General features: G+C 45.8%; 1 protein-coding gene across 5 annotated transcripts in view; it reads left to right on the top strand.

The window, feature by feature from the left end:
- Positions 1 to 26,834, top strand: part of CDH7 (cadherin 7) — a 457,123-nt gene that overhangs the window by 258,868 nt on the left and 171,421 nt on the right. For all 5 annotated transcript variants that reach the window (XM_069620793.1, XM_069620792.1, XM_069620794.1 and 2 more), the window contains one exon: positions 17,800 to 17,987. In XM_069620793.1, the coding sequence (XP_069476894.1) occupies positions 17,800 to 17,987 (188 nt within the window). The remainder of the gene's footprint in view (positions 1 to 17,799; positions 17,988 to 26,834) is intronic.

Genomic DNA, 26,834 nt, shown 5'->3' with positions numbered 1-26,834 from the left:
CCGCCATTCCACAAACTAAAATGATCCAAAGACCCACTGTGCCTACATCGAAGAATTAAAGCTCATGGATCTAGTCTTCAAAATTCAAAAGTTGAAGGAGACAGCAGTGGTAGCCAGAACTAACAGATCCCAAATGTCACTGGCATACACTATTCACCCACTCACAAACCAGAACTCTGTGCTTTTTTAAAGAAGAAACACATACATTCCACTCTGACTATTTAGAAAATAATTTGCAGCAATTCTAACAAGAAGTGTGAATGTACATTGAAATTGTATCCTGATCGAAAACATGAATCAACATACATTCTCAAAAAAGCTCCCAAAGCTAAGGGCCTCATCACGGGCTGGGCGCTAACTGTTACCCCCCATTCTTCATTGGTTTCATTGGACCAGACGGGGAATTTTCGGTGTAATTACTGTGCAGTAATACTGCCGGTAGTAATTGCGTCGAAAATTGGCATTTGTCTGGTTCGTTTACCCACAGCTCTGAGCTGGGCATACATATGTCAGACTCAAGATTGGGCAGACCCTTAAATGCAGCAGTAACACTGTTACCGCCTTATTTAAGGGCTACTGCCCAACTCGTGATCAGGCCATAAGTCTAAGGGGAGCTGGAGTGCCCCATCATCTGGGGGAATCGTTTGGTATGACGGGGACTGATGATCCCGGTTCTGAGGGATTCGCACAACTGAAATGCCAGTTTCACCTCATGGTTCAAGTATAGGAGAGTAGAGTACACTGAAAGTTAACAACACTATACAAGTGTGCACACTTGTATGATAAAGGAAAATGGCAGAGAGTCTCTATGCCTAGGAGTGGGAGGTGATTGAGTTTTAAGAGTAAACACTTTGTTAAATTTAAATCAGTAATGGCTTATTTGCATGACACATAATGAAGCAAGTATTCTAATTATGGGGCTGATTCATGGAATTTGTGCACCGAAAAACAGGGATTTGTGCGCCATTCTGCCCGCAAATCCCTGTTTAACAAATGGGGATTTGTGTGCAGAATGGTGCACAAATCCCCGTTTTTCGGCGCACAAATTCCATGAATCAGTCCCAATGCCTTTTTTAACTCCATGTTGGATTTCTCTTAGCATGGTTGCAATGTTTTCTTGTTTTTGTGTTTTATTAAGCTATTGATATTCCTGTAGAAGTCTTCATTGTATCTGGTCCCCGCCTTCTCGTTCGTGGAAGTGAGCCTCATTCTCCACCAGCCCTAGCTCACACTGTTGGCAGAATGTGTCTTGCTTGTCAAAGATGCCCGCGTCAGCACCGCTCATTGCCTAGATTGTGGTACCTGACTCTGTCTTTGGTTATTATCTACTTTACTCCTGTTTTGTTTTGTTTTTTATTCTGCCAAGACAGTATTCTAGCATTTTTCTGTTTTTGAACTCAGTGCCATTTTTGTGTTGTGTCTGAGTCTGTGCCTTACCTTGGGTGAGCTATATATGTCATCTTCTGTGTATATTCAGAGTGATGCCAAGATCTGTTTATCTTGGGTATCGAGTTTTTGATTCTTGAATGTGTGCAGCTTCTTCCGTGTTTGAGGTTTGGTCCGGTTCATTGTCGAGTGTTTCATCCTAGGATTCATTGTTGCTGTTCTATAAAGGAAGTTCAAACTTTGCTGTTAGTTTCTCTGACTTTCGCTATCGAAAGTGGGCCTAGCTTTCCCAGCAAGCATTGTTGGAAGTAGTCTTGCGGTTTGGTTGTGCTGAGTTCCTACTTAGTGGAGTCATTGGTATAATTCGGGCCCCAAATCTACCAGTCATGTAGGAGTAAAGGCTTGATTAGGCCGTCCAACACCACTATCTACAGTTTTACCAGTTTTTTTTTTTTTTTTTTTTTTAATGACATGCAATACGGATATTATGGCACAGAACTCTTGCATGATTCTTTCCTGCAGTTATCTCTTGGTTTCAGTCAAATGTCTGGAGTGTTTGAATATTATTTCCAGGTATGTGATTTTGCGATTGTGTGCAATGGTTTTCCCTTCAAACTTGCACTGGCATTATTTAATTGTTGTTCTGGTATTGCTATGAAAGACCACCACCATAGGCTTGACTTCGTATATGTTTAGGTACTACAGTTTGCTGAATTTATTTAGTATAACCAGGCTTTGCTGTTTTCCTTCTTCCGTTGGCTGCAAAAGAACTAGGACATCAGAGTTCAAGAGGTAACATAACCGTGTCCTTCAGTGTTTGTCTGGATGCTACTGACTTGCCTAACGTGATTGCTAGCGCAGTCATACTGACGATGAATACAAGTGGGTCATTCAACAGCCTTGTCTTAGTCCCTGCTCGTTTTTAAAGGGTGCTGTCCCGATGTAGATTGTGTTGTGCTGCATTCTGTTTGCGGGTACATATCTATGATCTCATGGTTTGCTTTTTCACCAATAACACTTTCTAAATGTTTTAGAAAAAGTCATGAGCCCAAAAACCTACAACTAATTTCAGATGTGAAGGTATGAAAGGGGTGGTTCCACTTCAGACCTGGGGTGGGGAAGGTTAATGAGGACCAAAGGGTTAGATGGGCACTTTTGTGAGGGATGCAAAGCCTATTCTGAGCCAGAATAATGTTCATTAATCTTACTATGGACATTCTGAGGGATTCCCTGTTCACATTCAAAAGAAGCTGTGGGAAAACAAGTGTGTCATGGCAAAGAGTGAGGGAAAGAGTATGATAGGGAAGGGTCAAGAGGGATTTAATCAGTGAGGATCAGGTGGGGAAACCTAACAAATTAGGAGGGCTTCACATGTAGAGTGACAGTGAGGATGAGGAAGACTTTTAATTTTGTATGGCAATATAAGTTGACATCAAAATGATCACGGTAATGTTTCTGCAGAAAATTCCAGTGGGAAAACATTGTGAAAATGAAAAAAAGGACAAAAGAAGAGCCCTTGAAATTCAGGGAAAAAAACTTTAGATAAGAAATATTTAAAATAAATAGACATATTTATTGGAACAAAACCCATGAAATTGGTCTGGTCTGGGAAGTAATGACAATTTTAACTTCGAGTTTTGTTGCAAATAAAACGTTTATCTTGGCTCGCTCTTTGCATTGCTTTTGACACGTGATAATTTCTGGTATCTTGTTCAGAATTGTGCAGAACAATGTTCAACTTCGCTGCTCATGCAGGTACCGCTGTAGTTACTTGTGCATTTTTGCATATCCAGATAATGTGCCGCTTTGCTATATGTTCAGGAAAGGGCCTGAACTGAGTGCTCAAATACACAGCTCCGGCAATACTGAATTTAATTTAGTGGTGCTATTTATTTTCGAAATTTGTATTTCCGATTCTGGTGCCTGACCTATGGCTTTTCATGTGCCCTTTTGGGTCAGGCATGGTTACCCATAATTCCAATTACTTTTGGAAGTATTTTCTTCAACACTGTTGGCTGCTTAATCTATGACAATGTCCATCTGCTGGCTCTGACATGAGACGGTTTATTCACCTTTGTAGGAGTCAGATGAGCATTGTTTGGTCTCAGCATGTTCAGATCTCTTTGTATGTATCTTCTTCCAGTTGTGGCAGGTGTTGTAGCACAATGTGGCTTCTCCTAATCTGAGGATGTGTCAGGTGTCCTGGATGCACTTTTAGTTTATTATAATGGTTTCACATCTTGCAAGGGTTTCATACTGCAGTATGCATACACCTATCTGCCCTATTTCTATTAGTTAGATAGTTTCCTCAGTTCAGCCTGCAATGACCTGCAATCTGAGTCAATCCACATGTCTTTTGCACCGTGTTCTTTGTTGCTGGGACACCTATGAGGCTTTTCCAGACATTTGATGGTGACATTCATAGAAGCAATTTGTAAACACTCAGTTCTAGGTGTCTATTGGTGTTTTGTTCCTTTTTTGGGTTACCCGAGGGCTATCTTTCCTTACTGTAGTGTGAGTTTGGGGCGGTTCCATGATAGCATGAACTCTGCCTTTCCTGTTGCTTGCAGCATTTTCCAGGCTTAGGATGGTTTGTTCGTTGCAAAGGACAGACTGTGGACAAGGAAACCTGCAAATATATTACAGAAACTTTGTAACAGTGGCCGTTCAATTGGTCATGCTATTAGGACTAGAATAAAAATTGCCCTCTTGAAAATTAAATATGAATTCAATGCATTTTTTGTACCAGAGTATTGTTTGGCCTATTGCTTTCATGTGACAGTAGTAGTGCTAGGGCCAACGTTGGCCTAATAGTAAAATGCAAGCAAAGAATATATTTGGTGATCTGTAGCAACTTTTGCCTTAAGCTAATAACAAGGAAAATGACTCTGGATGTTTTGTTTACTGTATCAGTGGTTGCATTCTCTATCATACTGTTGTCCAGATGAGGGCTGTATATCAGTTTCCCAGGTGACCCTCCTATGTTAGTGTTTCACTAGCAAAAACATGACGACACTCTCATTAATTGTTGAAAATTGTTGATCCTGTAGGCCTCTGTTCCGATTCGCTAATCACTTACTGTGATTTTTACTCTGAAGTAAGCTGTTCTGAGAACGGGCGTATGTGGCTGGCTGACATACCCCTGAGCAGACGTTGGGGGCAGGCGAGATTTTGGTGTGCTGCTGCATACTGGGATCTACTGTGCTCTCTCCCCGGCTGTTGCCTCACCCTGATGTGGTGCAACTCATTTCAGTACATTGCAGTGCATATGTCTCAGGAACCATGCATTCTAGGGTTGAGTACTGGCACTTCTACAACCACATTGATGTTTTGCCAATTTGAGGCAACCGTCTCATGTGTGAAGGTGCTAAAATCCAGGAAAAGGGGTGAGGTGTCCAAATGTTATGTAGCCAGAAATGTTTGAAGGGTCCTAACAGGTAACTATGCAAAATTTGGTCCAGATTGGTGAAACAGTGTGGAATTGTATAAGGGACAACGCTTCACCAAGCCTCAAACTCACAAACACATTTGGGGGCCGATTCATGGAACAAACGTGCGCCGAAAATCTTCACGCAAGCAGGCGCAAGCGGAAAAAAACAGGCGCACGCGTGCGATCCATGGAAGTCCCTGCGCGTGTACACCTCGGGATGTGCGCCAAACCCGTGCATGGCGCACAAGTCACTGCAACATCCCGAAAGGCGTGCGCGACGCGCACAGTGAAAGCGCACAACCTCGGCGCATACACCAGAAAGTGGGCGGAACACGGGGCGTAACGCGCGGAATGGGGAACAACACGCGAAAATAAGGGCGTAACTGGGGATGTACTGCAGGGAAGCAGACGGAACGCCCACAAGCACTCGAACCACACGTATTCATGGAATCGAATAGGGCAAAGCCACGCACAGCCAAAGACACGCACAAGCCGAAACACGTCCGCCACAGGAAGGCAGGCGGTAGCGTCCCTGCGCATTACAAAAGTGGCAACATACAGCAATTGGGCCTGTGCGAGCGGGGCACATGTATATCGGGGGTGCACGGGAAGTTACACACGCGATTGAGCGGGGCACGTGTTTTTTGGGGGTGCGCGGGAAGTAACACACGCGATTGAGCGGGGGGTACGTGTATTTCGGGGGTGCGCGGGAAGTTACACACGCGATTGAGCGGGGTACGTGTATTTCGGGGGTGCGCGTAAACTTTTTCACGCGATCGGGCCTGGGGGAGCGGGCTAGGTGTATTTCAGGGGTTCGCGTGACGTTTCTCACGCGATCGGGCCTGGGGGAGCGGGCTACGTGTATTTCAGGGGTTCGCGTGAAGTTTTACACGCGATCGGGCCTAGGGGAGCGGGCTACGTGTATATCAGGGGTTCGCGTGAAGTTATACACGCGATCGGGCCTGGGGGAGCGGGCTACGTGTATATCAGGGGTTCGCGTGAAGTTTCTCACGCGATCGGGCCTGGTGGAGCGGGCTACGTGTATTTCAGGGGTTCGCGTGAAGTTTTACACGCGATCGGGCCTGGGGGAGCGGGCTACGTGTATTTCAGGGGTTCGCGTGCAGTTTTACACGCGATCGGGCCTGGGGGAGCGGGCTACGTGAATTCCAGGGGTTTGCGTGAACTTTCTCACGCGATCGGGCCTGGGGGAGTGGGCTACGTGTATTCCAGGGGTTCGCGTGAAGTTTTTCACGCGATCGGGCCTGGGGGAGCGGGCTACGTGTATTTCAGGGGTTCGCGTGAAGTTTTACACGCGATCGGGCCTGGGGGAGCGGGCTATGTGAATTCCAGGGGTTCGCGTGAAGTTTTACACGCGATCGGGCCTGGGGGAGCGGGCTACGTGTATTCCAGGGGTTCGCGTGAAGTTTTTCACGCGATCGGGCCTGGGGGAGCGGGCTACGTGTATTTCAGGGGTTCGCGTGCAGTTTTACACGCGATCGGGCCTGGGGGAGCGGGCTATGTGAATTCCAGGGGTTCGCGTGAACTTTCTCACGCGATCGGGCCTGGGGGAGCGGGCTACGTGAATTCCAGGGGTTCGTATGAACTTTCTCACGCGATCGGGCCTGGGGGAGCGGGGTACCACTCACCGCCTGCCTTGCGTGTAGAAGAACGCGTAGCCAACACCCGCTGTGAAGTAATAGCGTGTGAACCCCAACGGATGGAAAACACACGCACCGCACGAAAAGCACGTACAGAACAGTGTAAAGGCACGCAGGATCTCCAAGCCCTGCCAGGGCAACGCCCGTGCGCAAAACGCCACAGACGCGCTTACGCTGTAAGGGCCTTTGGTCCAATGAAATCGTGTACGCGTGCTGACGCGCTTACGCGCTAAGGGCCTTTTCTCGATTTTCACGCTGACGTGCAGGATTTTCATGTGCCAAATCACTCGGTATCAAGCTGGCCACGCGAAAACACACGGAAGACCACGCTCCTTCCCAGAAGGCCGAATTACTGCCCCCCAGTGCCCCGAGCAGCCTCCCACGTGCCATCTGCTGCTGCCTGCCTGCCTGCTGCCACCGTGCCCTGCCATTTGGTGCCTGCACATCAGCCATCTGCAGGGGTCCAGTTTCTGTGTCCACCCCTGCTGGAACAGAAGACTCCCGACTCGGATAACATCGCTCCACAGCCCAGCCCCAGGACCCAGTTGCCCACCCACTCCTGCCCCTGGGGTTGCCATGTCGGGCACATCCACATCTGGCACCAGTGGCAACCCCCGGCCAGAGGGGCAGAGGGGCACCAGCTTCACTGCCACCGAAGTTGGTGTCCTGGTGGAGCAAGTCCTGGGGCAGTATGATGCCCTCTTCGGATCGTCCCGCGCCAACAAGGAAGGACGGGAGAGGATCTGGGCCGACTGTGTGGTTGCCATCAACGCGGAGGGGGTGGCAACCCGCACCATCCAGAAGGTCAAGAAGCGCTGGGAGGACTTGAGGTCCAGGACCCTCATAAAGGCCCGGCGCCTCGTGGAGGGGGGCCGGGGCCGCATGAGTTCCATCCAGATGAGGGTCCTGGAACGCGTACACCCAGCGCTCCACGCCCAGGTCCTTGAGAGGGAGACCCGTCTGGAGTTGAGCGGTAAGTGGCCAAGCATTGCTGTGTGAGACAGGGCATGTTGCAGTGTGCTGGTTGTCTGATACTTGCCTGTATGTGTGACATAGGCCATGTACGCATGTATGTGTGCAGGGACATCATGGTAATGCATGTGCGACCAGTAATGTGTGAACCGCACGGTTGTTGCATGTGTTTAAATGCGACATGGGGAGCCCTATGAAGATTGTACACATGAGAGCATGGCAGTCTCTGTTCCTGGACATGGGTGGGGGTGAGGGATGGGTGCTGATGCCAGGTACATATATGGTATCCATGTCTGTGTGCCTGACCTGCATGTCTGTGACTTGTGAATGCCATGGATGCATGACACATGTCTGTGACAATGTACAGATTCACTGATGCAGCCTAGTCATCTTTGTATCCACTGTGTTTGGGGTGTACGGGGCCAGATGGATGTGACTGAGGTAAAGTGTGTGCATGTGATAGGCATGACCCATGATGCATGTGAGTTCCATTACATTGTATGTTTCGAGAGTCCATTGGACATGTATGGAAATGTCCATGGCATGCACCATGACTGTCACTGTGTGTGTTTTGCCTGGACTGACACATGTGTTGTGGAGGGACATGATGGAAGTGTACTTTGACAGTGGCACTCATCTGCTATTGCTTCCTGTCTAGGGGACCATTGTACAGTACCCTGATGCTTGTGTTCTATGTCTCCCTCTATGCAGCGGCTAGTGAAGAAGATGGCGGAGACGGCGCTGTGGAGCAAGGCGGCGGGGATGCCCCCACGGCTGCAGCGAAGGGGTGGGTGAGCCCCCACAGGGGCCTGCTACGGCGGCAGACGGTGAGGAGCCATCCAGGTTGGTGGTTTCCACAGAGGAGGAGGAGGCCGCCACTGAGGCGCACATGGGGCCTGGTGGGGGCATCCCTGCTGGTGCAAGTGGTGCAGTCCAGGGGCAGGGGCAGGAGGCAGCACAGGTCATGGTGGAGGGGCCTGTGCATGTCGCTGTCCCTGACCCTGTGGGTGCACCACCATGCACCAGCAGGGATGCCCCGTCCCAGGCCCGTCCGCAGGTAGAGGGGATGTCCATGTCATCTGACTCCCCTCCACCTGCGGACGAGGGGACCCCTGGCCGTATGGAGAAGGTCCTGATTGGGGTCGCGATGCGCACGGCTGTGATTCGTGATGCCGTGCGTGCTTCCCAGGAGGAGCACGCACGTCATCACGAAGAGCACCGTGCCGACGTGGCCCAATTGGGATCGTCCATGTTCGGGGGTTTCCTGCATGTGTCGGCCAATCTGGCGGCCCTCTCCTCCTCTGTGGAGACTATACGCCAGTCGTTTTCCTTGCCGTCTTCCGGCCCAGATGCCACCAGGGCCCCCTGTGGACCTGCCCTGACCAATGCAGCCAGCTCGGTGGGGATCCCATCCCTGCCACAATTGGGAGTCAGAGGTCCAGCAGGGGTGGACACCACAGCAACTGTACCCCAGCAGATGGAGGATGTGCCGGCATCATCAGGCAGGGCACGTGCACGACAGCGTCGGTGGATTCCATCAGCCTGGATGCCGTCGTGCTGGCAGAGGCAGTGGCGTCGGAGGCAGCAGCGGAGTCAACGTGGGAGGCATCATGGCTCGGGGCCATCAACATCGGAGGGGCAGGCATCGGCCGGAGGGCAGGAGGACCCAGGACGGGAAGTGTCTTCCGTGTGGCAGAGGTTGGGCCAGCAGATAGGTGCGGAGCGGCGGCGGGCGGAAGAGGCGCGGCTCACAATGGTCAGGGCGGAGGACTCCATGCGGAGGGCCCTGAGGCGGGCGAAGTGCCTCGAGGCAATCCGCAGGGGGTTGGAGGAGGAGACGGCGTCGTCCCTGCGGACCCTCGGGGCCATGGAACAGGACCGCCTCCGGGACATCGAACAGGAGTTCGATGATGCCCTGGCCCGGAACACCACGGAGTGAGCCGCTGGACTTGCCCGCCGCATTTGTATATAGTTCTTTAGTTTTAGGTTTCCTTTGTTTCTTCTTATGATTTGGAGTCGACGGACACAGCTCCACTTTTTGTATATATTTGCATTTTAGTTAGGGTTTTTTGTAGGTTTCCTTTGTTCAGTTGGGCTCATGGACCCTTGGATGTTTTGTACATAGTTCTTCATTGGATTGTTTTATTTTTTTATTTTTGATTTATTCTCCATGGAGCAATGGTCTTTGCATTTATTTTTATCTCTCGGATTGTTTTTATTTTTTATGTGACTTTGAACAACATTTTTTTGGATTTGGATTTGTAGTTTTGATTTTTTTGGACGGACATGCAGCTTTTCTTTTTTTCATTGCCATTGTAGTTTGTTTCATTTCATTTGCATTCAATTTTTTTTAATACAATTTTGTTTTCATACTGTGTGGTATCATCTCATTGGTTTCATGCATGTCATGTTGGGTGTTTTCCCATTTATTTGCAACCATTGTGTGTGACGGACATGGGTTCATTTGCTTTATGAACATTGGGGGTGTAACATGTAATTTCCATTTCCATGTGGGTGAATGGGTTACTTGGTAGGGCCTTTTGGCTGTGGAGGCTGACCATAACGCACATGATTGGGGATTGTGAGGACCTGGGTGCAGGTCGACATGAGTGGGGGCCTGGTGGAGGGTGCCCCATAGTGCTGGGGGGTCGGGGGGGGTGGGAGACAAGAGTGGGGGCCTGGTGGAGGCTGCCCCTGCACTGCTGGGGGGTGGGGGTGGTGGGAGACATGAGTGGGGGCCTGGTGGAGGCTGCCCCTGCACTGCTGGGGGGTGGGGGTGGTGGGAGACATGAGTGGGGGCCTGGTGGAGGGTGCCCCACAGTGCTGGGGGGTCGGGGGGGTGGGAGACATGAGTGGGGGCCTGGTGGAGGCTGCCCCTGCACTGCTGGGGGGTGGGGGCGGTGGGAGACATGAGCGGGAGCCTGGTGGAGGCTGCCCCTGCACTGCTGGGGGGTGGGGGTGGTGGGAGACATGAGTGGGGGCCTGGTGGAGGGTGCCCCACAGTGCTGGGGGGTCGGGGGGGTGGGAGACATGAGTGGGGGCCTGGTGGAGGCTGCCCCTGCACTGCTGGGGGGTGGGGGTGGTGGGAGACATGAGTTGGACATGTGTGGGGGCCTGGTGGGGGCTGCCCCTGGATGCTGGGGGGTCGGGGGGGTGGGAGACATGAGTGGGGGCCTGGTGGAGGCTTCCCCTGCACTGCTGGGGGTGGGGGTGGTGGGAGACATGAGTGGGGGCCTGGTGGAGGGCGCCCCACAGTGCTGGGGGGTCGGGGGGGTGGGAGACATGAGTGGGGGCCTGGTGGAGGGTGCCCCTGCACTGCTGGGGGGTGGGGGTGGTGGGAGACATGAGTTGGACATGTGTGGGGGCCTGGTGGGGGCTGCCCCTGGATGCTGGGGGGTCGGGGGGTGGGAAACATGAGTGGGGGCCTGGTGGAGGCTGCCCCTGCACTGCTGGGGGGTGGGGGTGGTGGGAGACATGAGTGGGGGCCTGGTGGAGGGTGCACCACAGTGCTGGGGGGTCGGGGGGTGGGAGACATGAGTGGGGGCCTGGTGGAGGCTGCCCCTGCACTGCTGGGGGGTGGGGGTGGTGGGAGACATGAGTGGGGGCCTGGTGGAGGGTGCCCCACAGTGCTGGGGGGTCAGGGGGTGGGAGACATGAGTGGGGGCCTGGTGGAGGCTGCCCCTGCACTGCTGGGGGGTGGGGGTGGAGGGAGACATGAGTGGGGGCCTGGTGGAGGCTGCCCCTGCACTGCTGGGGGGTGGGGGTGGTGGGAGACATGAGTGGGGGCCTGGTGGAGGTTGCCCCTGCACTGCTGGGGGGTGGGGGTGCTGGGTGACATGAGCAGGTGTGCAGGGTAGTCCCCTGTGGTGTCGGCTGCCTGCAGGGGCCGTGGAGGGTGTACAGGGAATACCTGGGAGCACACAGCCAAATCGCGAGTAGAATTTCCCGTGTACCTCTGTCATACACGTACCCAGCCAAATCGCGTGTGGAAATTCCCGCGCACGTACCCGGCCAAATCGCGTGTGGAACGTCCCCCGCACCCAGAAATACACGTACCCTGCTGAAATCGCGTGTGGAACTTCCCGCGCACCCCTGAAATCCACGTACCCTGCCAAATCGCGTGTGAGACTTCCCGCGCACCCCTGAGATCCACGTACCCAGGCAAATCGCGTGTGGAAATACCCGCGCACGTACCCGGCCAAATCGCGTGTGGAACTTCCTGCGCACCCCTGAAATCCACGTACCCTGCCAAATCGCGTGTGAGACTTCCCGCGCACCCCTGAGATCCACGTACCCAGGCAAATCGCGTGTGGAAATTCCCGCGCACGTACCCGGCCAAATCGCCTGTGGAACTTCCCGCGCACCCCTGAAATCCACGTACCCTGCCAAATCGCGTGTGAGACTTCCCGCGCACCCCTGAGATCCACGTACCCAGGCAAATCGCGTGTGGAAATTCCCGCGCACGTACCCGGCCAAATCGCGTGTGGAACTTCCCGCGCACCCCTGAAATCCACGTACCCTGCCAAATCGCGTGTGAGACATCCCGTGCACCCCTGAGATCCACGTACCCAGACAAATCGCGTGTGGAAATTCCCGCGCAGGTACCCGGCCAAATCGCGTGTGGAACTTCCCGCGCACCCCTGAGATCCACGTACCCAGACAAATCGCGTGTGGAAATTCCCGCGCACGTACCCGGCCAAATCGCGTGTGGAACTTCCCGCGCACCCCTGAAATGCACGTACCATGCTGAAATCGCGTGTGGAACGTCCCCCGCACCCAGAAATACACGTACCCTGCTGAAATCGCGTGTGGAACTTCTTGCGCACCCCTGAAATCCACGTACCCTGCGGAAATCGCGTGTGGAACTTCCCGCGCACCCCTGAAATACACGTACCCTGCTCACACAGGGCCAATTGCGTGAGGTACTTCCCGCGCACCCCAGTGATACACGTAGCCCGCTTGCCGTGCTGGTACAGGGTTAGCGCAGCCCTTTGCGCTGGATTGGGTATATTGATGGCTTTTCCCTGCGCGAGAGGCGTTCTTGGGGGCGTAACTGGCGCTGCTGCAGGGTCGCTGCGCCACTGTGCGCCAAGGCTGGTTTTGGTGGCTGGAATCCATGAATACGCTGTGCGCGGAAATGGATTTTAGCGCACGCTGCTGGCGCAGGGATTCGCACGCGCACACTGTGCGCCAACCGCGTGCGCCACTTGTGTGCTGAGTTCTATGAATTACCCCCTTTGAGTTTTGCTGAGATCTGGGGAAAGGGACAGTGTGTCCACATGTCATGTAGCCAGTGAGGTCCAGAGGGTCCTGACAAGTAACTATGCACAATTTGGTGCAGGTTGGTGAAATGGTGTGGAATTGTATAAGGAACAACGCCTCTCCAAGCCACAAACCCAGTCACAAAACCCATTTTCACTTTTATAAAAATAGATTTAGCACATGCATTCCTGGTGCCTTCCATAGGCCTATGAGCTTCTTCCCACGACTACTCTTTTTGAAGGCTGATTGCATCTTTGTTTTTTGTTGGAGCTTAGGTCAATGTTTTTGTTGTTGATGATATTACATTTCCTTCACTATGGAAATAATCTATTTCAGGGCTGTTATTTCAACACATATCTGAATTGAGCCTGGGGGAACCTTTTCAACCCTGATCTGTGTGCTCTTGTGAAACATCTAGTGAGAAGGATCTGCCCGATACTCATTTAAGAGTCATAGTCATACATCTTCAGGGAAATTCAGGAGAAAGGCAAGCAAGCTAGGCCAGATTGTTGAAAAAAAACTACACTAAATTGTTTTCAGGTAGGGAGAGAAATGTGAAGGGATTGCAAGAGGTCAGTGAGCCTGGGTGGATGAGTTAGCAAGAGGGAATGGAGTCATGTGCATCTGTGAATATTATCCAAGTAGGGAAGTAGGGCTGCATATTTAACATCACAGCAATACACATCCTTATACTAATACACCTACTGCAGAGATCTATGTGTAATCTGCAGACTCCATGTTTAAGTCATGTAAGAAAAACTCTGTCTTTCAATTTTCGGATGTGGATTAAATTACTAAAGTTGAAGTGCATGTCAGTCTAGTTGTGCCAGTCACATGTCAGACATTTCCCAGTCTTTTTTCCATAAAGTATGAGCCAGTGACCGTGCTATTGACATATATTTTTAAAATGTAGGGAGCTCATTACAGACATGGACCTCTATTAATCATATAGGTTTATGAAAGATCCAGTCATGCAGTAGGGGTGCGTAACGCTTCATCCTTCTGAGTTTGCTTCCACTGGGATTACCAAGGTTTACCATGTAATAATATAGAAAAACCATGGCTGCAATTCAATGGCCACATAAAGGCAAGTAGAGCATATCAGAGTCAGTAACCTGCTAAGCATTCATGACCTAGACTGTGACGTTTCTTTAAGGAATACCATTTAGTCATGTTGGATTGCAATGTTATGAGCACACAACCTGGGAAAACACATATGATATATCTACTTATGTATGCAGTCAGAGGACTAGTTTCAAAAGACTTTCTGGTGCAAGTGATGAGATGTGCTAGTACATCTCATGACGTATGTCCAAAAAAAGGTATGCCCTATTCACAAAGATCTTTTGAATGTTTGCTTGATTAATGCACACATTCAGGTTATGATACACTAATTCAGATTCCATTTTCCATCCCCTTTTGCATTTTGCGCAATTGAAGAGGCATGTCTGCACGTTTTAATGCACACCCCACATTTAGAAATTGAATGTGCCTCAAAACGTGACAAAACAAACTCATTGGTCCTCATTACAAGTTTTCTGAACCGAAAAGAACAGTGCCACTGTTTCCGGACCGGCAAACTACAAGTCTGCGGGGGGGGGGCTGCCGTAACACCCACCAGGGTCAGACCTTCGGGCGGAATGGCACCGGCCTGCAGACTTTCATGGAAGCACCGCTGGTACTTCCATGGTACCCACTCCCATAGAGTCCTATGGGACTCCATGGGAATGGGGATCAACATTTTACCAGTGCCTGGCTTACCAAAAAGCTGGGGTTGTAATGCCCCGGTGTTTCCGGCCAGTCAGGTGGCAGTAAATCATTACGGGTCTGGCAGCTATCTGCCGGTTGTACCGCCATGGTTACCGCCAGACCCGTAATGAGGTCCATTCTCCTGTACCTCTATGGAACAGGCACAGAGGAAGTGCAATGTATTAAATAACCATTTCTGACCCATTGTGCATGTTATGGTTAAGAGTGGAACAGCAGTGTCGTGAACCACTGCTGTCCCAATTACATTAGTATCCTGCAAACAGGGGTTAACGTGTTTATTCTTGTTTTAACTCATTTCACAATGACAGGTACTTTAAAGTAGCATTATGCTGAATTGCACACCCAGAATCCATGTGAGTGCTGGGTTCATCATACATGCTACAGACACTCAACTAAACAAGAGGGCAAACATCTCCTTGGAAATGTGCTTGGTGAATAAGGTGGCCTGTGCATGTCTCAAAGTATTGCAAATAGAAATGCATTCACTGCATGTTATAATTGCTTTACTATTTGTGAATTGGACACTTGTTTTAAAAAAAAAATAATAATATTACAATTTATTGCAGCCCGAAAATAAAGTTATTTGTGGTTCCTATTTTAAAAAACAGCAAAGAGCAAGCCATTAGTCACTTAAGCACTTTGCTTTCTTTGTGCATCCCTGACAGCAAAGGTTCTGACCTATTCCATTAAATACATATTATGTTTGCTTTGAACATGTGCTAGCAGTAAAAGTTCTTACCTCTTCAACTCAACTCAATATTTACAGCACCATTTCATCAGCATGAAATTGTAATGAAGAAAAACAAATCTTTCACTTAAATCGCCCACATTAAATAACAATCTAAGTAATTCATTTTTCGGCTGAATTATTTCACCCAGACTTAATCAGGATTTTCCTTCTGGAATGTCAGTTGATGCTCTTCTCGGCTACCTTGTGGACATGTTCTTGATTCTAGAAGGGGGAGTTTAAGAGTGCGATCCATTGTGCATACATTTACATATTAATAAAAACATATGACTTATTGCGAAGAATTCCATGCAACTCAATGTTAGGACAACTTTGTTGTAAGAGTATGAATAGTGTGTACTAGTTGGACATGGTCAAGACACCCAGCATGTTTAATGACCTGATGCAATACAAATACAGAACTTCCTGTTTTGGCAAGCAATATAATGGTGGATTAATAGAGAAATGATATAACATATTTTTCCGGATCTATTCCTCTTTATTTAAGGCATCTGCACATGAAGCCAGTTAGAGTTAATCATGTAAACAAAGAAAACTGGCCAAAGATGAAGGAAATAATGTTACTATTGCTAATTGGAATGCATAACAATTGGACACGATTGTCTTACAACTTTTCTTTTACAAACAGTCTGCTGCTACACAGTGTTCTGAAGGTCAGAAATAATAACAATGACAAGTACCCATGTATGTATTGCAACAACATAACCAGAAAATAAGTTTATTTTAAAATTGAGTGCAAGCTATTAAAGAAAGAAAACACACGTTTTAAGGTTTTAGAAATCAGACATATTCACTGTTGACCTGTGTGTACATTTGGATGACATCATATGCATTTCTAACTGTCCTTGAGGAAACCTTTCGCCATCTTTAAAATTCCAAGTTGCTTTTAGTACAAAACAACTCCAAATAGATTGTGTCACTCTTAGCAAAGTAGGCAGATAAAGTCTGACATCTTAAAAGTGTGAGTCAGGAAAGTTTGAAATGTGCATAAAAGCAGAGTCATAAACATAGCATAGCCATGCATAACTCTCAATAATATGGAAAGCGGGATGGTAGTTCAGGCAGAGGTGAGAAGCAGGGACTGAGCTCAGAGGATAACTTAAAGGGCATGAGTGAGGTAGCTGAATGGCAGAAGGCCAGTCTGGGGGGGGGGGTTGAGAGTGGGATGGGTTGCTTATCATTGATCAATGCAAGCATGTGTGTGGCTTTGGGATGTGGGAGGGAAGAGTCAGGTTTTGCGCGCCTTCCTGAAGGTGAGGTGGATCTCTATGAGACAGAGGGTGCAGGAAAGAGAGTTCCAGAAGGTGTTTGCTAGGACAAGAAGGAGGAGCCACCTAGTCTGACTACTACCAGGAGGTGGGCTGGACCTTATCTGAGGGGTCGGTGGGGTGATAGTGTGAGAGTTAGGAGTGGAGGAATTCAGGACCTTTCTTGTGGATGGTGAAATAAATGGCCAGTTGGCTGATGGGGAGACGGAGGAATACCCTGAGTGCAGAGAAGATGTGTTCTCTGGGGGAGAGTGCAAGGAGAAGCCTTGCTGCAGAGATTGGCTCCACTGGAGCGTTCTGAGTTGGAAGGCAGAAGCACATAGATAGAGGGAATTGGAGTTGTCTAGTCCAGAGAGGATGATGGCCATGATTACAGAGACTCTATGGGGTTTGAAAGGTAGGGGAAAAATCCACTGGAGAATGGTGATTTTGCTTAAATGTACTTCGTTTCATAAAGATGAGGTGTTAATTGTATACAAACCTTTTAGATGAAAGCCCCTTTTGTCACGAGGTTGTAGAGATCCGAGTGCACTTCCTATCTGTTTGGTTACTCTATAATTAAGAAAGGAATACCTGTCTGGTTTCAGTACTAAATTCAGAAGGTGCACTGAGAGAATCTTTAGTGCTTTGGAGCTTGACTTGCTCAATCTTAATCATGTTCTTGGTGTCTAATTACATGTTTGTAGCACAGAGTTGAAGGGTGAAGTTCTTAAATGTGCTTTAATAGGCATGCCATTCTATATTGATTGATTTTTATAGTCTGGTTCAATGAATTAACAATGATATTTGTCAAGGTACTAATAGAACAGCAACACAAGTGTTAGTTTTAGAATTTTATTGTTATTCTAACTTTCAACTGTGGCATGCTTGGACCAGTATTATCACTTTGCTGAGACATTCGTGGTTATGCTTTTCATATTGTTACATTGATTCTTTCTTTTGTAGTTCCTGAGCACTAGTTCATGAACACTTTATGGGACTTATTTGGCCAGAAATAAACTTGGAAAATACTACTACTAGTACTAATAATAATAATACTAACAATAATATTAACAAAATAATAATAATAATAATAATAATAATAATAATAATAATAATAATAATAATAATAATAATAATAATAATAGTTATGCATTGTTTAAATATTGGACCTTGGGTGTAAGTGGAACCATATTTTTAAATGTGGTCTTGACATTTATTTTAGCTTTTATGCATAGGAAGTCTATAGAATAAGAAAATACTTTTAGAGAATTTGAAGATGAAAGATTTGGAAAGTTATGCATAACTTTTATTTTTATTTTACAGGATCTGATCAGTATTATGTCCCAGAGTCTTTGCCTGTGTCTTCCATGGTGGCAAAGATTAAAGCAATCGATGCCGACATTGGACCGAACGCTGAAATGGAATATAAGATTCTGGATGGTGATGGCCTTGGAGTTTTCAAAATTTCTGTCGACAAAGAAACACAAGAGGGAGTCATCACTATTCAGAAGGTATAGTGCTTTTTTGTTTTCTATGTTTTGCGATGCAGTAAGTGTCAGTATCCAAGATGAAGGATACAGCTAAGTAAATTCTCCAGCAAGCCATTCATTCAATCCTCATGAACCACATGCCCCCACAAGCCACATGTTTCTGATTAAAGCAGAGGGAAATTTGATGGAAAGACACATCAGCTTTAATATCAAAGTTTACCCAAATGTGGTCCACAACAGCAAATATTGATGAGAAGCTTGCTGCTTACTATTTTCAGACTAGTAAAGGCAAATATATGTTGAATACCATGTACAAAGGGGTTTAAATCATGTAACTAATGCCTTTGGGGAAAGTATTTTGTAGCATTATTGAACAGCTTCAACTCCACAATGTTTGTCTGAATTCTAAAACCTGATTATTTTCAGGGGGCTGATCAATTCCATTTCTCTTCCCTGCAGCCTCTGTATTATAGTGTTGCATTGTTTTTAGCTCACTGCTTTTTACCGATAATGTTTTAAATGTAAGAAAATCATAATGAAGGTATAACAGACATGGTGGGTGCTCTAGAGTGATAATAAAATAATACAGAAAGATGAACACATCAAATACAGATCAGGCGCATTTAAAGCAACCTAAACCAAACCCAGCAGATCAAAACTAAACGTAACTAAAATGCGATACCCTTAACTAAACTAAGGGTTCCATTCAGGCACATGTACAAATCTGAAGACTCTAAAGACTTGGCTTACTACCTTTAGCCCCAAACACAGGGGCACTTCCAAGGATATAATGTTCTACGCACCTAGGAGCTGCCTACTTTTGCCCTCACTGCCGTCTGCACTCTTTCATGTCCATCTGCAACGTTAATGCCAAGGTCAGTCACGGTTCATGTGGCCTTGTATCTGCCACATTTCAGTGCCATACGTGTCTTCTCAGACACCCAGAAAAAGGAATGCGTTTGGAAATTACACCGAGAGGCAATAGACGCTACACCAATGTACAAAAGGCCAGTAAAGATGCTTCCAGGTGTTGGCAGCGCACAGATACATTATGGGAACAAGAAGGAGGTTAAGGATGCAGAAGGAAAATAAGCCTGCTGTCAAATTCCGTAAATGGACATTATGGACTGCCCTGCAGATGTTTTGTTAGTTTAGGCCTCCATTATGAAAACAGCACATCAGATGTTGCTGTCAGTCTATGGGACACTTATGTAAACGCATGTGTGTCAGGTGGAGGCTGTGGCTATCAGGAGCCCTTGCATGACAACACACGCAGACAGAACGTGGCAGGGCTACAAAAGCATGGGCATGTTCCCCATCCATTTAGGACACCATTCACTATTAGACCAATTGGGAGTTGGCATAAAAGTGGGTGGTTGCACCCAGGGGAAACCTTACTTTGAAGCAAGAACTGCAGTGTGTGATTTCCAGGTCTGGGGCATCACATGGGTCCTCTCCTCTATGATGAGACATTTCTTCTTGATAGTTCTAAGGACCTCCCAGTGTCGCCGTGGAAAAGGCCATGAGGGGTATGAAAAAAGTCCTCCATGAAGGGAGAATTGAATCAATGTTTGGCCCAATCAGCATATACACTCAAGGGACATGACAGTTGCTTTGTAATATGTCCCTGACTGACTAAATAGTCAAGTAAAACCAGGCAAAATGGCCTTTTCTCTTTGCTTTCTTGGATCTGTCTTATAACAAGTAAATGCCACCTGCAAATTACACTTTGCAGAAGGCATTGATAATGGATTCCAATATAATGCAATGGGCTTTAGCAGTTGCTAAATGGAGGACGATTTCATAGGAATCCACTGATTGTGTGCCAGCATGACGATAATATACAGGCAAGATTGAAGAGAGATCTAAACTATGCTTCGTGTCCCTTCTCCACTCTGTAAGCCTTTCAACGTGAGCTGGGGTAGCAAATGAAGGCATAGAAGCATGAGGCGTTGCCAGTCATTGGCTCTTTTTAGAAAGGACTTAAAGACCCATTTGATTAAGTAGGCAGTTGAATGTAGAATCATCTTTTGGTTCAGTTTTTACCGTAGTTAGCGGCTTGTCACCATCTGCGCCTGGATACAGCTGAGTGTGTCTTGCAGCGCGATATAAATAACCAAAATCAAAATCAACCAGTCCTTATAAAATGACCCCTGAGGCGTTAAGATTCCTCTCTAAATGAAATTCCTCAACTCCCACTAGCACTGCGAAAAACAGCCTCAGCACAGCACTGCACACCGGTTGGTTGTACATACCTACACAGAAATAGGAAAGGGTCCATGAAGTATATATATATACTATGATAAGCAGAAAAACAAGGTCAACTTAAACAAATATTAAATACATAGCACATTGTCACTCAGCTCAACGACTACAAACGTGACGAAAGAATCAACAAGTCTTAAAAAGCACAAGATAAACAAGAAATGCCAAGAATAAATAACAGAACCAGTTCCGCCAGTCAAAATGTAGTAAACCCATGTGCTGTTCCATGTTCGTCCTAAATGACACATATGGTAAATGTTCTACTTATCGGTAGATCACATGTGGACAAATAAAAAACCTCTTGACTCTGAAAGGTGCTTAATGGTTTTGGGAAATACGTCTGTCACCAGTTCCCACTTTCCACCATGTTTGAAGTCAGGTTTAAAGAGTTTCAAAAAGTAAGGAGATCCTACAATGATTCGTTACGGGAATTCAGAATGAACATACTCGCCCTAAGCACTTAAGGGGTTAAATAAAGAACGTCATGTCCAAAAAACAATTCCTCTATGCACTGTATTTCATCCCATCATGGCTGCGTCTGCACATTTGTTGAGCCATCAAGTTTAGAGGCCTCACATTACTCTCTCATTTGCGCTTTTATTGCTGCTTCCTTTGTGCTCGTATCCCAAAATGGACGTGAGACAATGGTGGTGACACGCAATGCTTGCAGTGCTACTAATAAGACGCCATTAACAAAGTCACATTAAATGAAGCGCCATTTGCTTTCAGTGCGACTTTTTTTAAACGCCGCCGATCGGTACAAATGGCAAAAGGCAGCAGTGATGTAGACATGTTCTAATGCATGCTTTTCTGTGGGTCTTTGAAAAACAGTGCATAATACTTCAAAGCCTTCATCCGGAACAAGTAGTGCAATCTCACACACATCACCAGTTTCGCTTTTGAGAGCAACATTTATTGTACATCTAAGTGTCCTTGTCCAGGCTTGGGGATTTCAACTTAAAAAATAGTGCGATAATATCCCCCCCCTACATTATCGTCCAAACCTGTATGCAGAGAACATGCAGGAACTATGAAGGCAGGATGTTTTACCTGAATTCCCACGGGCTAATTTACACACAGAAAAGTGAAAAAATAGTTTCAAGTTTTTATTAGATATACTTACAGCCAACTTGGGCTTTGTATAACACATGACAAAGAACAAAGAAACATGTTCCAAGGTACAAAGGTAAAAAAAAGGAGGTCCGAAAAACACACACTAAAATACATGTCAGAACATCTTAAAAAACGATTCAGTGCATTTTAATATTTCTACAATCTTCATATAAAATAGCACAATAAAATATATTAGGTTAATATCATTCCCTCTCATAAAAATCATCCATAAGTTAGGGACTTCCATAGTGTCAATAGCATTATTGTAGGATTTAAAATACCTATTTCGCAGATATAATAAGCTTTCACATTTCATGATCAGGTGGTGTAATGATTCCATTACTTGATTGTCACATAATCGTCATTTTCCTGACTCATTCGATAGTCTTAGTCTATCGCCTTAAGTCTCCAATGCCTCAGAGACATTGAATTTTAAAAGTAGATGGGTGTCGAAATTTCTTATGCTTGGATAGGCTAATGTGTACATTGGGTGCCTTGCTCTAGTAAGTCGCTCTTCACAGTATGCATCACTAGGTACATTTGATGCTATCTTTATCACATTTTGCTCATAGGCAAAATAAATCAGTCTCCTGTTTAGCCACCTTTTCAGAGCACTTATTGTGTGGACGAATTCACCACCCGTGCTCCATTTCTTGTGTATTTTATATAATATTCCCATGGTACCAAGTGACACATTGCCATCCAACCGCAAGAACACTTCCACATATGGTACAATTATCGTGTCTGTTTGTAGGGTACTTATCTTTTCATAAGACATCACACATCGCCTAAGGTAGGCATACCCAATTCCTTTTATGTTAAACTCTAGGTACAGGAATTCAACGCTCACGCATTGGGGGAGTCGCAGTAGGTTTCTCAGTAGTTTTACTTCAAAGGCTACAATATGTTTTTCATATTTATGGCCCCAAATCTCTACTGCATACAGTAATGCAGCCCTTATTTTTGCCATATAAATTGTAATAACAGCTTATACAGAATAGCCATTATTTCTTCCAATATAAATACTCAGAGCATGTGTGGAAATGAGACACTGTTTCTTCAATGCCAAATAATGAGCTTCCCAATTTAACTTCTCATCGATTATAGTGCCAAAGTATTTGTATGTGCTAACTTGTTCAATCACCTTCGACTGTAATGTCCACCTCTATCTCTTTGGTTTGTGTTTTTTCGTGAAGACCATTATTTTACTTTTTTCAATGTTAATTGTCAATCCGTTAAACTTGGAGTATGTTGCTAAAGAGTCGAACATACGCCGCAGACCAGCAGGTGTATAATCAAGCATTAACAAATCATCTGCATACGCCAGTCATCCTATGGTGACATTATTAATCTTTGCTGGATTTTCTTCAGATAGATATGCCTCTTTCATGTCAGCGAAATATAGGTTAAAAAGGATGGCCGCAATCATACACCCGTGTTTAACACCACAGCAGGTTGACATATAATTAGATAAACGCCCTACTGCATTTAGTCTTACTCGAACTGTGGTATCTGAGTGGAGTAGCATGAGCATTTTTAGGAGACCTTGTGGTATTCACCACATATTCAATTTCTGCCACAATCTATTACGTAGCACAGTATTGAAAGCTGCTGAGAAATCAATATTTGCACAGTAGACATCTAGGTGACGTCTTTCCATGCGTGTTAACAAGAGATGTTAACATCAGCAGATTATGTGTAGTACTAGATTGGTCTCTAAAACCGATTTGGTTGGCTGGTAATATCTTTTTTTCCTCAATCCATACAGTCAATCCATTCAATTCACATAAGAGTACTCTAGCAAAAATCTTTGAAGAAATGTCCAACATTGCGAGCATGCCAAAATTTGCTGGTCTGTCCCATGCCCCCTTCTTATGGACCCTTAGGATATTGCTTGATTTCCATGAGATAGGGATCTCTCCTATATTGCCTATATGCTTGAATAGGAGAAATAATGCTGCACCCCATAACTTTGGTTGTCGCTTAATTACTAAGTTGCATAACCCATCTGGTCCTGCCGCTCATAATTTCTTTAATTTTTCAATGATCGCAATTATGTCCAATTCCGATGCCTTGCACTCCCAGATGACATTAGGGATAGGAAAGACACACTCTGACTGCTCAACTCTACCCAGCATTTCCTTTATATAGCCTTCCTACTTTTCTTCCGTGATGCAGTTGATGGTCAATTCACGTATTTTATTTTTGTTAAGTAATTGCCATATGCCCTCACTGTTGTTCTCTAGAGCTAAGCTTGCAATTTCCTGCCACTATTTCAGCTGACAATGTTTAGTATGCATTTTTAACCATTGTTTATATTTCTTTTTTAGCTCTTTAATATGGCTAGAGACTCCATTCGGGACTTGCAGATTTTTACTATATTTTAGCATGTTCCTAATTTCAATACGCAGTTTCTTTTTAGCGTCTTTTTTCATCTTATCATTGCCTTGTCTGAGAGGTAAAACAAAATTAGATTTTTCACCAACTGCTTAATAGGACCTTTTTTCTGCAATTTGAGATTAGATATTTTCCATCAATTTAGCGAAATTAGCCAGCATTACATTATCCTTGTTGTTCCCCAACAATACCTCGGTTATGAATTCAGATAATAAGGTAGACGCCACTTGACTCGTCTTCTCAATGTTTTTGTGGTGCCATAGTATCCAATTTTTACCTTCACTTACCTGAACTGCCCCATTACCATCATAAGCAATTTCCTCATCATTGGAACTCGGAGAAGTAAACAGACGACATAGCGGTATCTGATCACTCTCGTCCCACTTTACAATACTCATATCTACGATATATTGCATTCCCATTTTGTTGGAGAAGATGTAGTCAAGGGTTTCCGCATATCTGCCCTCAATTCTGGTAAAGGCACAAATTGTATCCCCTGGGGTATACCCATTTAGTTTCACCATGGTGTGGACTAGGAGCATGCTTTGCCATCTCGAACCTTGCCTGTTACTGATCATATTGTTAGAATGTACTGTGTCTGTCCTGACAGACATCTCATTGTTAGTGGGGAAATCGCCCATGTATGCATTAAAATCACCCATTAACCAGATTGGTAGTTGGTGATTAAACATTTTCAACACCTTATCCACAGTCCTTACTGTATATTTCGTCATGGCCATGTTCGGTGGATCATATACATTTATCACAATAATTGATAAGCATGAACATGTGAGTTTAGTAACTAGAACATTCTGTGTTGACAGGGACAGTTTCACTATTTTCCATGGAGGTTTCACCAAAAGAAGTAATCCTCCCTTAGGTCTTCCAAGTGGCCCCTTAGTGGCAACCTGGTGGACAGTACTACTATCATCTAGCTGAACCTCAGCTGTTAACCATGTCTCTTGAAGAGCCACAATTTTAAATGGCTCCATATTTGTTACTAGCCCATCATTTTCAATCAAATGTGAATGCCCCCGAGTGTTCCATGAGTACAACAGTTCAAGAGTGGTCGGTCATTGCCGAGTATCAGCAAAGTGCGATTTAAAGGTTAGTGGTAACCATTGCCAATACCCTTCTGGTAATTCTTTTCAGCTATCATTTGTCTGCGATGAAACCTGAGGGTGTGCATCCCTTGCAGCTCTCAGTTCATTAGAGCTGGCCCAATTGATTGTGGACACATCATCCCTCTGACTTAATTCATGTGATATGTTCATCCTATTTACAACCAAAGTATTAGCGCCGAGCTGTGGGATATTCGGTGTCGGGTGCACCAATTTAGGTTGCACATTACGTGATTTCACTACGTTATCTCCACTCTTTGTACCACATACCCAAGACGCAATAGATCTTCTTCAAAACCCATAATGTAATTCAAAGTCGGCCCCACTTCAGTTATATATAGATTTTAAAGTTCTAACTGGTCCTCTATTTGTATATTATTCGATGCAATACATCTCAGAGGCATACTAGATTTGAGGATACACAATATAGCTGCCCTATTTAGGGGTTGGGATGGCTTATCCTGATGGACTTGAGAGATTTGTAATGCCACCATCATTTCCTTATTCACTTTCTTTTGTTCACCACATTTAGGAACCTCCGGGGTTGGGTTTTGCAAATGCCCATCCCCCGGTATAGTAGTCTGAGTCATACCTACTGAGCAGCATAACAAATTAAGGGGGCCCCACAGTTGTTTTCACATTCCTGTTGGGCTTGGTTACCTTTGCAACTGGCAATACGATTTCTGCTGCCTTATTATCACATTCACTCTCCAACAATTGGACAAGTTGATTTGGTTCATCCCCAGATACGATCATGTCAATGTTACCCATAACCTTTGAATTATTTTTCTTCTTAACAATTCTTTTGCTATACATGAATGCTTGATGTACACATATTGATTTCTTTTTTGATTGACACGGACCATTTGTCTTTCTAATTTTTTGGTCCTCACTCGTCACACATCCATTCACGTTAGAAATAGTGTATTTGTTGTCACACTCATATTCTAACATTCTCGAGCACATCAAACAGCATTGCTCCCTTATATTAGTGTGAATTAACAATGATTGCACATCTAACTTAGTTTCCAGGTGATCACATTTCTTGAGCAGCATAGACAACAGATTTTCCAGGGCTTTAAACATATCATCTGAATTCATACTGGTGTCATTATCCCTCTCCCCTCTGTCTTCTTCTGCCACTTTTTCCTCATGTGCCATTGGAGACAACATGGCTTGAGTCACAGGTTGAGCATTGCGATTACAACTAATTACTTGAGGCACAATGGTATCATACTGTGCACTGCCACTTCCTATTGACTCAAGTTTGAAATCTAGAATCTCATCCAACACAGGTGGTACCGTAGGCAAAACCATCTCATTTGGTGGAGTGAAATACATAGGGGTGGATACAGCCTCTGATATTGACATGTCACGGTCATGACCATATATTTAATGTAAAGCTCATCTAGCTCAGTGTTAGATAAGTCAAATGCGCTATTCACATTAGGCATAATAGAACTTTGTTCATTATGAATCATTGCTTGGATACATTCCTTACTCCCAGCACTTACTGGCGTTGGCTCATGTGCCATAATGGGCACATTTGACATGAAGACCTCTGCCAAAGGGTCAAGATTGCTAATCTCTGGACCCTTAGCTATGCTGCTGACTTCAGCTTTGGTTTCAGATAACTGGACATCCTTCCCATCCTTTAACAACTTTGTTTGACAACTAAAAACATCATCCAATAGTTTGGCACTCACACATCCTAGCGTGCCTGTCAGTTCTAGTATTAGATAATTGGATGCAACAGTAAGTGTTTCATTACTAGCCACTGCGTGCATCTGTTGCACAGATAAATTCATACTAAAATATTCTGTGATTTGGTTCCCAGTTACTACAGCCTTCTTAGGGCATGATATAACTTTAGGCACACAAATGCTCACTCTTATGCATAGCAATTTCTTTTTCACAGTCAATTGGATCATTTGTGACCTCCAGTTCTACATACACAGAGCCCCGTCACAAT

Source organism: Ambystoma mexicanum, chromosome 5q, assembly GCF_040938575.1.
Source record: "Ambystoma mexicanum isolate Mex_15411 chromosome 5q, UKY_AmexF1_1, whole genome shotgun sequence".
Taxonomy (NCBI): Eukaryota; Metazoa; Chordata; class Amphibia; order Caudata; family Ambystomatidae; genus Ambystoma; species Ambystoma mexicanum.
Note: the sequence above shows the minus strand (reverse complement) of the source record. Positions and strands in the feature narration are given on the sequence as shown.